The sequence below is a fragment of the Taudactylus pleione genome, unplaced genomic scaffold, assembly GCF_031769625.1.
Source record: "Taudactylus pleione unplaced genomic scaffold, aTauple2 ptg000518l, whole genome shotgun sequence".
Lineage (NCBI taxonomy): Eukaryota > Metazoa > Chordata > Amphibia > Anura > Myobatrachidae > Taudactylus > Taudactylus pleione.
In genome coordinates, this window is record NW_028284920.1 from 10,847,772 (window position 1) to 10,863,069 (window position 15,298).

A 15,298-nucleotide genomic window follows, 5' to 3' on the forward strand; every position below is an offset into this window, starting at 1 on the left:
CTGGAAGGGGTATGGACATGAAGAACAAGCATGGATCAAGGCATCTGATGTCCATGCTAAACAGCTTGTTCAAGCTTTTCATAAAAAGTTTCCTGAGAAGCCTTGTGGGTGTCCAGAGTCACCCTGAAATGGGGGGGGAAACTGACAAATTGTGGCCTAGGATCGCCCGTTACTCAAATCAGTGCCAGCTTCCCCTGACCTCCCGAGTGGTAAGACACCAGGCGTGGCAGTGGGTGACGTTCTGAGGATTATACCTGGGGTCTGCTAGGACATCCATGTGCTCACTCCGTGAAGTGGTTTCTATGGTTACCATCATGGATGCAGCAATGACAGTCTATATCCTGATTAGCCCTTTGCCTGATGGTAGCATTAGTTGCTGTCAGCTGACACTATCCTCCAATGGACTGCTAACTTAGGATATTTATCTGGGCTCTGTACAATGTTGTTACTTCCAGTGAAGACTTGCTGTTGCAGCGTTCCAGGTCCCAAGCTCCGTTGCTTCTAGTGACTTGTTCCTAGTGTTTATCCACAGTGTGTGTACATTGTACGGCTACTAAGTACAATCTCCTAGAGTCATCTCCTGTGCCAGTTCTGTGTCTAAAGCCACAGTGTGTGTACTTAGTACATCATCGAAGTACCATCTCATAATATCATTGTCCTGTGCCAGTTCTGCATCTGAAGCCACAGCGTATGTACTTAGTATGTCATCCAAGTACCATCTCATCATATTATTCTCCTGTGTCATCCCTTGCATCTGGATTAGCAGAGTGTGTACTCATTACATTGCCCCAGTACAAACTTCCAGATATTTTTCCTTTGCTTTCCCTGTGATAGTGTTCTTCCATTTTGCCGGGTACCTGACCAAAGGGCCGTGACCTGCTTGCTGGGTGCAGCTTAAGCCCAAATCCACTTGGAGGGGTCACTGGTGAACACCTCCCAGTAAGTTAGACTCTGCGCCTTTGGTCGAGTCTAGCCAACATTCGGTACTAGTGCATGAGGAAGTCATTTATCCAGGTGCCTCACTGCCTGTTCCTTTCCCAACCTGGGTCCACATCTTCCTATACCTCGGCAGAGGGTCAGCATAGCCTGCGTGTGACATGTGCTTTCTTTTCTAGGAAGTTCTCTTCTGCTGAGTCCAATTATGTTAGAAATTGGGAGCTCCTTGCAATATAATGGGCCTTTGAGGACTGGGGACATTGGTTGGAAGGAGTCAGGCATGTTAACACAGTCTTAGCCAATCACAAAACCTACTGTACATTGAGTTGGACAAAAGACAAGACATATTGGGCATTGTTTTTTGCTCAGTTTAATTTCATCATCTCTAACAGATGTGGCTCAAAGATTATCAAAGCCTATGCTTTGTCTCACAGCTTCCTTCCAAACCATGCTTCTAATACAATGAATCTGTCCATAGTTCTTGCAACTTCCATTCATGCTGGCTTGACATTGGATTTATCTTCCCAGCTCTCTCAACTCCAGGATCAGGCTCCTCCTGAAACTCCTCCTGGTTTACTGATTATTCTTGAATGATTCAGGGGCTATGTTTTGTCTGAAATACATTTGAGCAAGATGTCAGCACATTCTGGAATTTCCAAAACCCAGGAACTCCTGACCCATTTGGTATGGTGGCCTACTATGAGTCAGGATGTCAAAGAATTTGTTTTAGCTTGTGAATTCTTTGTCAGAAATAAGTCTTTCAGAAGTACTCCTTCTAGTCAACTTTGTGCCTCCATCAGTTCCTACAAGACCCTGGACCCACGTCTCAATGGATTTTTTTTGCTGATCTACCTGTTGCTGCAGGTCATAATACCATTTGGGTTGTGATTGACTGATTCAGTAAAATACTGTAGCTCATTTAATTCCTCTCACCAAGTTACCCAGTGCCAAGTCTTTGGTCTCTCTATTCATTCAACACATTTTCAGACTACATGACTTGCCTTGCCTTCAGTCTATTATTAGGCATTAACCTCAGTCTGTTTTCTGCATACCATCTCCAGTCGAATGAACAGACTGAAAGGGTGCATCAATCCTTGGTTCGTTGTTACTGATGTAAATTCCATAACAATTGTGCTGAACACCTGCCTTTGGCTGAGTTTGCATACAATAACCTTGAATGTGCATAACAGAAACAAGCAAATTTCCCCCCAGATTGCTAAATACATTTAAATGTCCCAATTAAAATGGCATAAAGCACTACAATACCTAAAACATGAGACAGCTGAAGGCCTCAGAGTGCTGTAAAGAATTAAATATTTCACATATTTTATTAAATCCCAAGAATGAGGTCAGAAGGGAAGTAAAGATATGCACAAAACTAAACATCTAATAACACAGTGGGAAATACAAAACCAGATAATGAAGCTAGATGAAAACTAGAGAACAATTGGGGATGAAAGGATACATTTTACTTAACATTGATTTGGGGTTTTTGGTCATTTTTCCATCGGTTTTGCAAACCATTTACTAAAGTCCAAACTGATGGAGAAGTGACCAAAAACCAAACTTTAGAACACTTTACAATATTTGACCAACAGATTTACTAATGGTTGGTTTTACAATTGATTAAAAACTAAACACAAAATTACATGAAGACATGTCTGAGGCAGATGAGTTTGGGAGAAGGATTACACAACTCACTATGATCTGTGCAGGCTTTGTTAGGTTAAAGTGTTATCTAGCACCAGACTTCTCAGCTCGGGCTGGAATTGGAAGGGTTCCACCTATATTATATTCCAATAAACAACACAGGGCTGAACCAGCCAGTGGGAAATGCCATTGCTAGAATTCCTCTGAATTTGGAGAGTCCAAAAATGAAAATAATCAGTCCCCCCCTCCTAAGGAACTACCAGTGATCTTTCCCGCATCCCAAGTGGCAGTGGATATGGGTTAAGATAAAGTGGTCACAGTGAAACGTGCATTGATGTCTAGCTGTAGGCCGCTGTACCCATGTTGTTATGTCATAATATAGGTTGAAATGTTGTAATTTTTATGTTTTCATTCAAAGAAAGGAGTCTCTATAAGGAAAAGGGATATTCAGCTCTATAAATTAGCTACAGACCATAGACAGAATGTGTTTTGATTGACTTATACTATCTGAGCATACAGTATGTATGCATAGTGCCAGCAATACTAAATACTAATAATTAATGAAACGTGTTTGCTAAGCACAGACAGTTCTCATGTTTCTCTAAGCTGATCATGAGTACTGTGGAACAATTTTTGAAAAGATACAAAATTCTTCTTTTGAACTTATTACTTAATGCAGCATGTGTCTATTAAGCATTACTGCCTCACAGCACTGAGGTCATGGGATCGACTCCCATCACGGACCTACCTATGCGGAGTTTGTATATTCTCCCTGTGCTTGCGTGGGTTTCCTCCGGGTACTCCGGTTTCCTACCACACTCCAAAAATATACTGGTAGGTTAATTGGCTCCCAATACAAATTAACCCTAGTGTGTATGAGTGTGCGTATGTGATAGGGAATATAGATTGTAAGCCCGACTGGGGCAGTGACTGATGTGAGTGGCCAAATATTCTCTGTAAAGCGCTTCAGATTATGTGTGTGCTATATAAATAACTGGTAATAAATAAATTAAGCTGCTGATTAGTAACATACAGCACATAACAGATACACTTGTTTGACTAGGAGAATACAATTACTAAACAAGATCGCCATCTGGCTGCTCAGTTACTATAATGCAGCTGACATGAAAACATCTTACAAAGTGTGTACATACAATTGTTCAAGGACATAAATAATAGTAAATTGCTGAGTGCCATTAGACCCTGGAGTCTACCCATTATTTTAGTGGGGTATTTGAAAAACTTGGATGACAATATACAGTATTGTTATACCCCATTTCCACTGCTGCAATAACCCAGTTTATTGCTGGGTCTTCCCGGGTAGAGGCTCAGTGGAAAAGGGTCCCTGGAAATTACCCGGGTGAAGTGACCTGGGAATCCAACCCAGGTAGCTACCAGGGTTGGACCCAGGATTACTTTGCCTGGGTAATGGTGCAGTGTAAATGGCACGACCTGGGTTATCCGACCTGGGTCATGCTTAAAATTAGCTGATTGGTGGATGTGGAGCAGTCACCTCCCACTTTTTATGACCTCACAAGTTTAGCAGGGCAGACCCGAGTTCAGTGTGAACGTGGCTGACCCAGAAATAACCCGGATCGAAGGTGCAGTGTAAACGGGGTCTGACCTAGATCTGACCTGGGTTGGAACCATGTCCAAAAACCTTGGTCAGACCCGGGTTTCTGGTGGAAAATGGGTATTATATGACTATTTCACCTAGGTAATTAATTAATAACAATGTACTAATAAACTAATAACCACATCCTGAAGTCTACCCACTTTTGTAGTGGGATATTTTAAGACTTGGAGGGTAGAATATTTTTATATGTCTATTCTAGATAGGTAATTTATAATAAAGCACTCTATGGATAATTTTAAGAATGATTCTCATTATATAAATACATATACTTTTTCTCTCTACTGTAAACAAGATTATATGCAGTGATTTACTACAAGGGGCTGTCTGTCTGGGACCTACCATTAACATCACCCCCACCACCCTCAGGGGTGCGGGGAATATCACAGGGCTGTTGGTATTTTTGAGGTGTCCCCACTTTTCAAAGATTTCCATACATGGGCTGACCATATTTTGGGCTGGTTAATGTGATTGCAGGGGGACCCCAATCTATTTTTCCACCTGCTATGGCACTACCACCCTGGCTGGTTCAGCCCGGTGCTGGTTATTGGAAAATACACGGAACCGCACACAGTTTTCCCCCCTTTTTTCCCATACCAGCCTAAGCTGAGAGGTTGTAACAATGTGTGCTTTGTGGCAACTACTGGCAATTACTGTTTACATATCTCTTGAGTGGAGTGTTGCAGATCAGATTCTCCACCAGATGGTATGTTTGCAAGATATGTGCCATTCCCCTCAGCCCTTTCCCCCACCTTCATCAAACAGAAATTATATTTCATTGTGTTTTCTAATTAATCAACACAATATTCTTGTGTCGGTTGTTGTTTGATTTCAATTTCATTCTTTGGTTTCTATTACTGTCTGTTACATAGTTCCTTACGTCATGAAATAAAAGTTGATTTATAGTGTTGAGACACTTTAACACAAGAAGTTTTTACCTGATGCTGTTTTTAGCAAAATTTTGTAGGAAAGACTCAGAGGCCAGAACAGAGGCTGCTGGCATGGGAGTAAAACTTGGTTTATCCATGTAAAATGCAAATGGTAGCAGAGGACTCATGGTAGTGGTAATTGTTTTTGAATTACACCCAAGGAAGCAGGTAAGAGCAGTCATCATGTGAAGATGATATGTAGAGGTGCTGGTTGACCCACTCATTCTGGCCATTTGACTGATTAAGCTTTATTTGTAAGGAATTGCACAAGGAACACCACATTTTTGCTACAAAATTGCCTCCAGAGTTCGATGCAATTTCGATAGGGCACTCTTGGAGCCAGTAAATTTATGAGTGAACAGTTGTGCCAGAACTAGAGCTGAAGGGAGTCATAGAGTGGTACAAAATGGGCCATTTTGGAGAACTGATCTACAGTACTACAATCTAGATGGTGGTATGATTATTAAAAGGCATAGATCGGTTATGAAATCCACTGATCTGTGAGTCCAGGGAATTTTAGGAATGGATATACATGGATGTCTTATGTTGAGTACATTAGTCACAGGCTGCAAAAAATTGCTTCATATTCTGCTGGACAGTAGGCCACCAATAGTCTTATGGACCCCAGCATGTTTGGCAAATCAGGAGCAATGTGGCCAATTAAATAATTTTTCATACAACTTTGATAGGATGAAGGTTTTTCCCAGAGAAAGGGTGGATAATTGAGTGACTGCTGCCACGCACTGGGGATCTAGGATACAATGTCTCTCCAAGGCTTAGGGATTTTCATCCTCAAGCATGTACTGAGAGATGGCATCAACATTGCAGTTCTTGGATCCAAGGTGTAGAGATATTAGGATATCAACCATTAGAAAAACAGAGACCACCAGATGATGCGAGTGCTCCTTCCAACAGATGCCTCCATTCCTCCAGAGCTATTTTCATGGCAAGCAGCTCTTTATCACCAATAGAATAGTTTCTCTCACAGGTTGGAATTTATGAGAGAAGAACCTGCATGGGTGAAGTTTGCCATCAGTCGCCTTCTTGTAGATAACTGCTCCCACTCTATCAGAAGAAGCATCCACCTCTAGGAAGAATGGAAGAGCAACATCTGGCTGATTTAGTATATGTGCCAAAATTAACGATTGCTTGAGTTGTTGGAAGGCTAGCTGAACATCTTCAGACCACATGGCAGGAATGGCACCCTTCTTGGTGAGACCAGTAATTGGAAAAAGTACTGTGTAATATCCCCATATGAATTTTCAGTAGTGTTTGGTGAAGCCTAAGAACTGTTGTACAACTTTTAGAGTGGTAGGCTTTGGCCAGTTGAAGATAATCTGAACTTTCTTTGGATTCATTTGCAAACCAGAGCCAGAGATGATATACCCAAGGAGGGAATGGAGTCCTCACTGAACATACATTTTTCTAGTTTGCAGAACAAGTTGTTTAGTCTTAAACAAATAAGAACTTCCTTGACATGTTTGCATTGACACTTGATATTCCTAGAAAAGATGAGGATGTCATCTAGATTTATAACCACAGTGATGTATAACAAGTCCAGGAAGATTTAATTCATAAAGCTTTGGAATACAGCAGGAGCATTGCACAGACCAAAGACCCGATACAAGTAATGCCCATCTGGGTATTGAATGCTATCTTCCACTTGTGGCCCTGGTAATTCTAATAAGGTTGTATGCTCCAGCAAGGTCTAATTTTGTGAAGGTGGTTGCAACCTTTGACTCAAATAATTCTGAGATCAGGGAAAGAGGTTAACAGAAGGGCCAATTTCTTAGCAATGCTGCTGTCATAAAGTTCCCATCTGCTCCAGAGTCTAGAAGGACAGGTAAATATTCAAAACCCATGGGGTGTTTGGAAGCTGCATGAATGATACATCCAGGAGAGTGAGTAGATATTCCTAAAATTACCACTCCACCATTAGCAAGGATCAGGCATTTTCCAGACAGATACAAAGCATATGGCCAGCTTGCCACAATAGAGACAGAGGTATTCTCAGAAAGATCTTTCACATTCTTTGGGGAGGAGACAGGAATGGCCTTTTTGCATTGGTTCCTCTGAATTTGGAGATAGCAACCAAAAGCATGGAGAAAGGTGAACTTTAGGATGCTCTACTTTAGTCCTTTCCAGGGATCTTTTGTGGAAGCTGAGATCCACCCTGTTGCAGAGGGAAATCAGATTGTATAGACTGGTGGGTAATGTTCGAGAACCCAGTTCATATTTAATTCTATATGAGATGCCTTGCCAAAAGACAGCAACAAGTGCCTCATTATTCCTCTGAAGTCCTGATAAAAGGATTCAGAATTGCAAGACATACAGTATTGTCCAACTGTACTGTATGTGAACCTTAATATAGCTAAGAATCTGTCATAGTCTAATAGAATAGGATCAGACCTCTCCCACAGCAAAGATGCCCATGCTAGGACTTGCCCAGACTGTAGATAAATAATGTAGGTGATCTTGGATCTTGCTGTAGGAAAGTTCCCAGGTAGCAATTCAAAGTGATTACTGCATTGGTTCAGAAATCCTCAGCAAGTTTTAGGATTTCCATTATACTTAGTCAGAGTAGGTTGGCGTAGCCTGGATGTCATACTGTAGGTGAAGAGCTGGACTGTACTTAACCAAACAACTGTTTTGTGACTTGGTTGCTCAGAGATACTTCAATAGAATCCATGCAAGTTAACAGGTCCTGTGGGACCTGATTTGCTTCTTGTTTTTCCAGTCTGCTTGCCAAATATTGGACTGACGGCCTGATTCTGACCCGGTCGCAAGTGCATTCGCGAGACCTGGATAGCGATGGGCAATCTGTCGCTCCGGGTCTCGCACCAAAGGGGGTGTGCTGTCGATGTTGAGTGACAGCATGCCCCCTTTGGTGGGCGGGCCGGGGGGGGTGGCTGCCCAAACGGAGGCGTTCCCATGAGAACGCCTACCATTTGGGGCCGGCCCCACTGACATCACAAGTGATGTCAGTGGAGAGATTCTGGCTCTGTTAGAGCTGAAATCTCTCTGGGGCTTGCGGCCATGAGACCCTACCACAAGTCTTGACCATCGCGACCATCATCATGGCCGCTCACTATAGCTGTGGGTGGTCACCCACAGCTATGCAAGTGGCCAGGAGGCCGTTCTAAAAAAAAAAAAGATCATCCCTGATTCAGAGCGAGCGCTCTGTCAGAGCGAGCAGCTCTGTATCAGGCCCTGAGTCAATTTGTGGGGCCAGTCTCCCTGCTGAATCCATTTGGTCAGTACAAACGGTCATGTCACTAGGGTTTTGTTGTTTCAGGTTGAACCCCTAGGGCTATCTGTATGTGTTATAGTGTAAATGAAGCTGGATGATCCTGGAATTGGGTGCTGTAGCACTATAGAAGCAGGCTGCAGGAATGTATCAGGACAAAGTGCTGGAAAGCAATACTAAGCAGGTAGCTGGAATAGGTGCAGAATGTTGTTAAGCAATTACAGGAAATGATACTTGGAACAGATGCAGAATGTTGTTAAGTAAATGTTGGAGCTGGTAACTGGAACAAAATGTAGAAAACAAAACAGAACCACGGGCCATGGTACTGATCTCTAGGGCAAAATGTTGTATTGGCAATGTGTGATCAGCAGTTCCTGGTTTCAATAGGGCTGATAAGCCAGACATGTGACTGTAGATCCTGGACATTGTTTGGCAGAGCTGGTTATGTGATCACATCCCGGATGGTGGCACCCATGGTTCAGAATTGTGGAAAACCACAGGGAGTGTGCTAGCCACATATACAGAGGAGTGACCACAGGTCTCAGGGATGCCACAGGCAGCCACAGATGGCAGTAAGGTGACACCGCTGGACCCAGTAACGGGGACCCAGACCATAATGTGTGACAAAGAATGCCCCAGTGATGGAAATTAAGCAATACTTCAGGTTAGAAATCCTTAACTAACCAAATAAGGTGTTGTGCCAAAAAATTAACCCACATTCTCAATATGTTCAGCTCTTCTTGTGATGTTTCTGGAAATACTTACTCATGAGCCAGCCACCCACTACCTGTAAGTAGATGCAAAATGCACAATACATTGGCTTCAATATATCTAATTCCTATTCTACCTGTGCATGTGCGGTCCTAAACTAATTAGCACATTGCAGCTTAAGTGAACAATACTACAATACACAACAGTTCAGTGAGGAAACAACACCGTTATAATACAATATAAGAATACTTAAGTTAAAACAATGCAGAAAAAAACAATGCACTAACAAGACAATACAATATAACAAAAAAACATACAAATAATGCAGGATCAGTGCACCCAACTACATTGGGGACATAGGGCCAACCCAACTACACATGAAAAGCCACCAATGCATGAAAAGCAGCAAAGAGTTGGTCATTGGTGTTGCTGAGGATGGAGGCAGAAGTGACCTAGCTTGGCTGTAGACTAGACTAACTCTCAGAACTGGGTTTTGGTCTGTTTCCTAGTTTGTGAGAAGGTCTGGGACCTTGATTAGACAAAGGGGATCTGGTGCCCTTTCCCTGGGACTCGGCCAGTACAAGCCTGGTGCTGAATCCTAGGGCTGTGCCCAATACTGGCCTAGGATCATGGTTGAGGTTATTGGGGGGGGAGGGGTTACCTGGGCAGAAAGACCTGGTCTTCTTACTTAGTTCCACCATACCTCTAGAAAATCTTCCGCTGCTTCCAATTCTCCACACCCTCCTTTCCTCCTTGTCAACCACTTCCTGGCTGCTGCTTGCCCACTCCTCATCACTGCTTCTTCTTGCTTGCTTTACATTCCTCTCCTTTGTTTTACAATGACTGCTGTACCTAACCTTTGTTCAAGAGAGTTGCTATACTAATAACTGATCAATGGGGGTGTAGCTAAAATGATGGGTCATATCAACTCTGCTTCATTAGCTAGGCACAGAGCCTGCCGGAAGACCCCCGACACACCATCTGTCACACAAGTATATGAATATGTTGCAAAAGAAAAATTAGCCATTTTAATAAAAAAAATAAAAATAACACTGTCAACAAGTGCCTGGTGCCTGGAATCATATACTGTATGTAGACACTGTTAATCAAATAGTAATTTAAAACAATTATTATCTTTAGTAAACATGTAATAAGAATCACTGGCTTGATCTTTTATATTAAAAAGTTTGGGGGTTATATTTCTTCTCTTCAACTATAATGACACTGACACATCATGAAACCAATCACAAGCTGATTAATTATACACTTGCTAAACATAAATATATTTACAATTCTCTCATGAACACTTAACATCCTTGGAGCTTAAACCTTGAAATAACTGCAAAATTCAAACACCCATAGGAAAATGTTAGCTTATAAGAATGCCTGTTACAGTACCCTGTTACCTTTTCATTCTACACCATTCAGATTAACACAGTTTAAAGTTTAGTTTAATATTTGGATAAGCCCGTATCAAAGTACTGATGCTACTGGTGGATATGGTATTCTGTCTGTCAGATGGTTTGAACATGAGTAAAAATGGTAAAACAAGAAAAGTATTAAGTAGCAGAGTGACTATCAAATGTTATAAAAAAAACACTTTTAAAAAAGATGAAAAAAATCGATATCACTGCCATTACACTGTTTGTTTTCTCACATCCCCTAGTTAAATCCAACTGATTAGCCTTCCATACACATTTTGTCAATAATTGTAAATTGTAATGAATTTCAATGTGTATGTCCTTATATAATCAAATTAATTTTTATTTAGATAAGTATAATATTTTTGTTTGCAGTAATGTGTAATAAGTTACAGTACGCACATCTTTTTAATTTTATTTACATTTGAGTTCTTGATAAATAAATATTTTTTTATGAATTTATGTGAATTTGCATAATTGTAATATTTTGTTTTATAAAGTATTAAAAAATATATAATTGTTTTAATTGCTTAAGAGAGCATTCCTTAATTACTGTTGGAAGAAAAACTTGAAAATCATCTGAGTGTACATTATATTGTATGACAAAAACACCAAAATATAGCAATACGATATATTACTTCATTCCTTTCTATATATCAATATGTATCATTACTATAATACAAAATGTTTTCAATTAAATTGTTTCTATTGTGCCTATATTATTATCAGATACCTTTGCCAAGAAGGCATCAAATCGAAGCAGCACAAGTGAGTTTATCATCCTTGGATTTTCTGATTATCAAGAACTGAAGGTTCCTCTATTCTTGCTGTTCCTAGTGGTGTACCTTCTCACTATGACAAGTAATTTTTTGATTATCAGTGTAATCTGCCTGGACAACAACCTGCAAAAGCCCATGTACTTCTTTATCTGTAATATGTCTTTCATTGACATATTTTATTCAACAGTTACAGGTCCAAGCCTGCTGCAACTTGTCATAATGGGCATCAAGAAGATTTCCTTCCAAGGGTGTATGACCCAACTCTTCTTCTTCAACTCTTTTGGAAGCATGGAGTATATGTTACTCACCTCAATGGCATATGACCGATATGCTGCTATTTGTCATCCGTTGTGCTATCACCAAACCATGAACAGGAGAACCTGTCTAACATTAGCTATTGTTGCATGGGTGGTCGGTTTTATTGCTGCTCTCCCCATAAGTGTCCTCATTTCTTCTCTTTGCTATTGTTCATCTATTCAAATCAACCACTTTTTCTGTGATCTCACCCCATTATTAAAGTTAGCCTGTGATGACACTTCTATCACAGAGTATGTAATATTTACAGAGGGTGTATTAATTGTCCTGAACTGTCTTTTGCTGACTTTAACCTCATATATCTATATTATCTCCTCTATTCTTAACATTGGCTCCAGAAAAGGAAGACACAAAGCTTTCTCCACCTGTGTATCTCATCTAACTATTGTTGTTCTCTTCTACCTAATGATTGCTTGTATGTATATGAAGCCATCATCTTCATACTCTTTAGATGAGGGAAAGAGTCTTTCTGTCCTTTATGTCAATATCATCCCTATGTTAAATCCAATTATTTATACATTAAGGAACAGGGATGTAATAAAAGCATTTAAAAGATTAGCCATTTGGAAAAATTTGATTTTTTGTTAATGCTAATACATACTGTCCTTCCCTTTTCTTAAAATATAGAATTGTGGGTCATTTATAATAATGTAAACACAGGGAATAGATAACACAAGATATAAGAATCAGATGTTTATTTCTTTTATCTTCTAAACACTTCTAGAATAATGAGTTATTAACCAATTGGGTTTTCTAACTTTTTTATTACAATATTGTTTTTCTTTGTTCCATCAGCTTTTATTCATAACATTGAGTATTTATTTGATGCGTCATTCTGAAAATTTTGATGTTTTTTGGTGCAGCTGTAAACAATATTCTGTTTTTGTTTAATATGCCAGTGTAGGTAATATAGTATGGTTAAAATTGACGAATGCAGGTATTATTGTTTATTTATATAGCACCATTATATTATACAGCGCTATACAGAGAATACTCTATCATTGACATCAGTTCTCGATCCTTTGGAGTTAATATTCTAATGGGGAGATTTATCAAACTTTCTAAAGAGAGCAAGAGGAAGATTTGCCCATTTCAACCAATTAGAATCTAGCTATAATATTATTCAATGTACCTGATAAATGACAGCTGATTGGTTGCTATTGCCAACGCCTCCACTTGTCCTCTTTAGAAGGTATCTAAAGAGGACAAGAATCTCCCTTTAAATTTCCAAACAGAGAGCACAGAGCTGTCCATTAATAATAATAATAATATATAAAGCAGTCAATTCATCTAAAAACTTATATTTGGATTGTCCTTAAAGCCTGTTGTTAGTATTGAGGATCATGACACCAGTGTAGTAAGACAGCAAGGTCAAGATGTCAACAGTGACATTGGGGCCTATTCATCATAACTAAAACAACGATGGTGGTAATTAGGTTTAGAACTCGCATGGTTCTACCTAATTACTGGAGGAATTCATCATTCCTCCTCTCCATAACTATCTATTTCGAAAAGCGGTCATTTTTGCATTGACAGCTTTTCAGGAAATAGATAGTTTTCCCTCTCCACTCTACCTTACCGTAGCTGGAATCCATGCTGTGCATGCGCTGTTACATCTGTAAAACCTGCGCATGCTCAGGACTGCCAACAGCTGCGGTAATTTTGTGTGCCCCCCTGCCCCCCCGGCTCACGTCCCCCCCATCCCCGACTTACCTGCCTGCTGTGTTCTGCCTGGAGAACACGTGTCAGAACAGCAGATGGAGCCAGAGGAGAGATGAGGGAGCGCCGAAGGAAGACTGCGGGGGACCTGCTCACTCTGACACAGGTAAGTGTCACCTGCTATACGCCACCTCACAGTGGCAGATAGTACCTCCATCAAGTTCCGAAAATACATAATTTTCAGAATTTGATGAATACCATCATTCAATATCCCCATACTAGTGTTTGGGGAGTGTGGAAATTAACGCAGGCTGACTTAACCAGGAGATATCAGTGATATCTCCTGTGTTAAATATCTTCATGAATACTAAAATAACGGTGATTAAGGAAAATGTCCTTAAAAACGTTATTTTAGTGTTGATGAATAGGCTCCAATGTCACCAGTCACTATGTCAACTTCACTATGCTGGAGCCAGGATCTCAACACAGGTGCAATACTTGTCGGCATGTTCAGGAGCCGGTCTTGTGTATGCAGTATGAGTACCCGGAAATGAGGTGCTCAATGATGTGTGTTTCACTTGGACTTGTTCACTTGGACAGCCTGATTTGTAAGGTAATGTTGCATGACTTGTGATACTAAACATCAGTTGCATGATTTGTAATCAGTTTTAGAGTAACTAAGATTACTTTTCTCATACAGTTACTACCATAACAGAGGGACCTATACATTTTACTCCAATATTATTTTGGGAACAGAAATTGTACGGTAACTGTACAATTTCTAAACAATGGAGTGCTCACATTTATTGTTAGCAACTTATGTGGATTATTAAGATAGCAGTATCGTATTTACGATGGCACTATATGTAGACGTGATGTAAGTTTTGTTAAAGTAATTAATTCACCAATTTACTACTATTATGCCTAATTTCCTTTTGCCTATGTCATCTAAGTAAGCTCTTGTATACTGTAGCTTACTCACTATTCCATTCTCATTTTATCTTTGATGCCCTAAATTATTTTTTGGACCTCAAATGAATATTGTTTAATGTTACATTGTCCTTTATACAATTAAAATTATGTTATGTTTTATTTGAAAGAGTGCACCTAAAAAGGTGTTTCTTCTGATTCAGGGGTCTATTTACTAAGCAGTGTTAGGAGAAGTGAAATGTGAAGAGTGAAAAGTGATAAGGTCCAGCAAAAGATACGCAGCCAATGCACATATGCTCCCTCCAGAGCTATCCCAGATACAAGGTTAGTGTGCAGGCCAGAGCGAGGTGACTATCCGGTATGCCCTGCTCTTTGCGAGTAGAGGACGATCAGGCCAAGCGGCATGGATCAGAAAGTCAAGGGCAAAGAAGCCAATACTGTGTATAGTTGGTAGTTGCTGTTTTTACATGACTATATGTATGCTGTGCAAAATAAAGGTAACATTGTACATTGTGTCATTCCTGTGAGATCCAAAGGGACTCATAAAGGAACCTGGGTACTGTGCAAGGCGGTGAAAGGCGATAGGTGAAAATAACGCACATATAAGCCTGGTATCCTCATGGTGCTATAGAAATAAACAATAATAATAATAATACATATATGCTCTGCTTCCTATTTTTGTTATCACAGAACTGAGCATGCAAATCAATGAAGCAGCAATATTGTAGACTAAGGGCCTCGAACGCAGCGGCAATGTTGGACACAGTGGAGTGATGTTTTTTTATGTGCATGCATCTGAGTAAAACTTCACTTGCATCCTAATTTTGTACAACAAACAAAAAATGGCAGCTGCTCAAACAATCTGGCAGTACTTTTCAGGTGCATGAAAGGAAGGGGTCATACCAAGTAGAAAAAAGGGGGGGTTTAACCCCCTATTGTTCCTCAGCACACTGAATTATACTTGCAACAATATATGAAGACTATATGGTAATAGAAAATGAGAGATATTAGTTGCATGAATTTGCAAATACATAGGAAGCTGCTAGGCCACATCACGGCTTCTCTGTCACTAGCAGTCCCTAACACTA

At 40.3% G+C, this 15,298-nt stretch overlaps 1 protein-coding gene across 1 annotated transcript in view; it reads left to right on the forward strand.

The window, feature by feature from the left end:
* The first annotated feature begins 2,209 nt into the window (after positions 1 to 2,209).
* Positions 2,210 to 15,298, forward strand: part of LOC148501482 (olfactory receptor 8J3-like) — a 34,347-nt gene continuing 21,258 nt past the window's right edge. Inside the window, exons 1-2 of the mRNA XM_088450419.1 lie at positions 2,210 to 2,237; positions 11,257 to 12,084. Coding sequence (XP_088306545.1) covers positions 2,210 to 2,237; positions 11,257 to 12,084 — 856 coding nt within the window. The remainder of the gene's footprint in view (positions 2,238 to 11,256; positions 12,085 to 15,298) is intronic.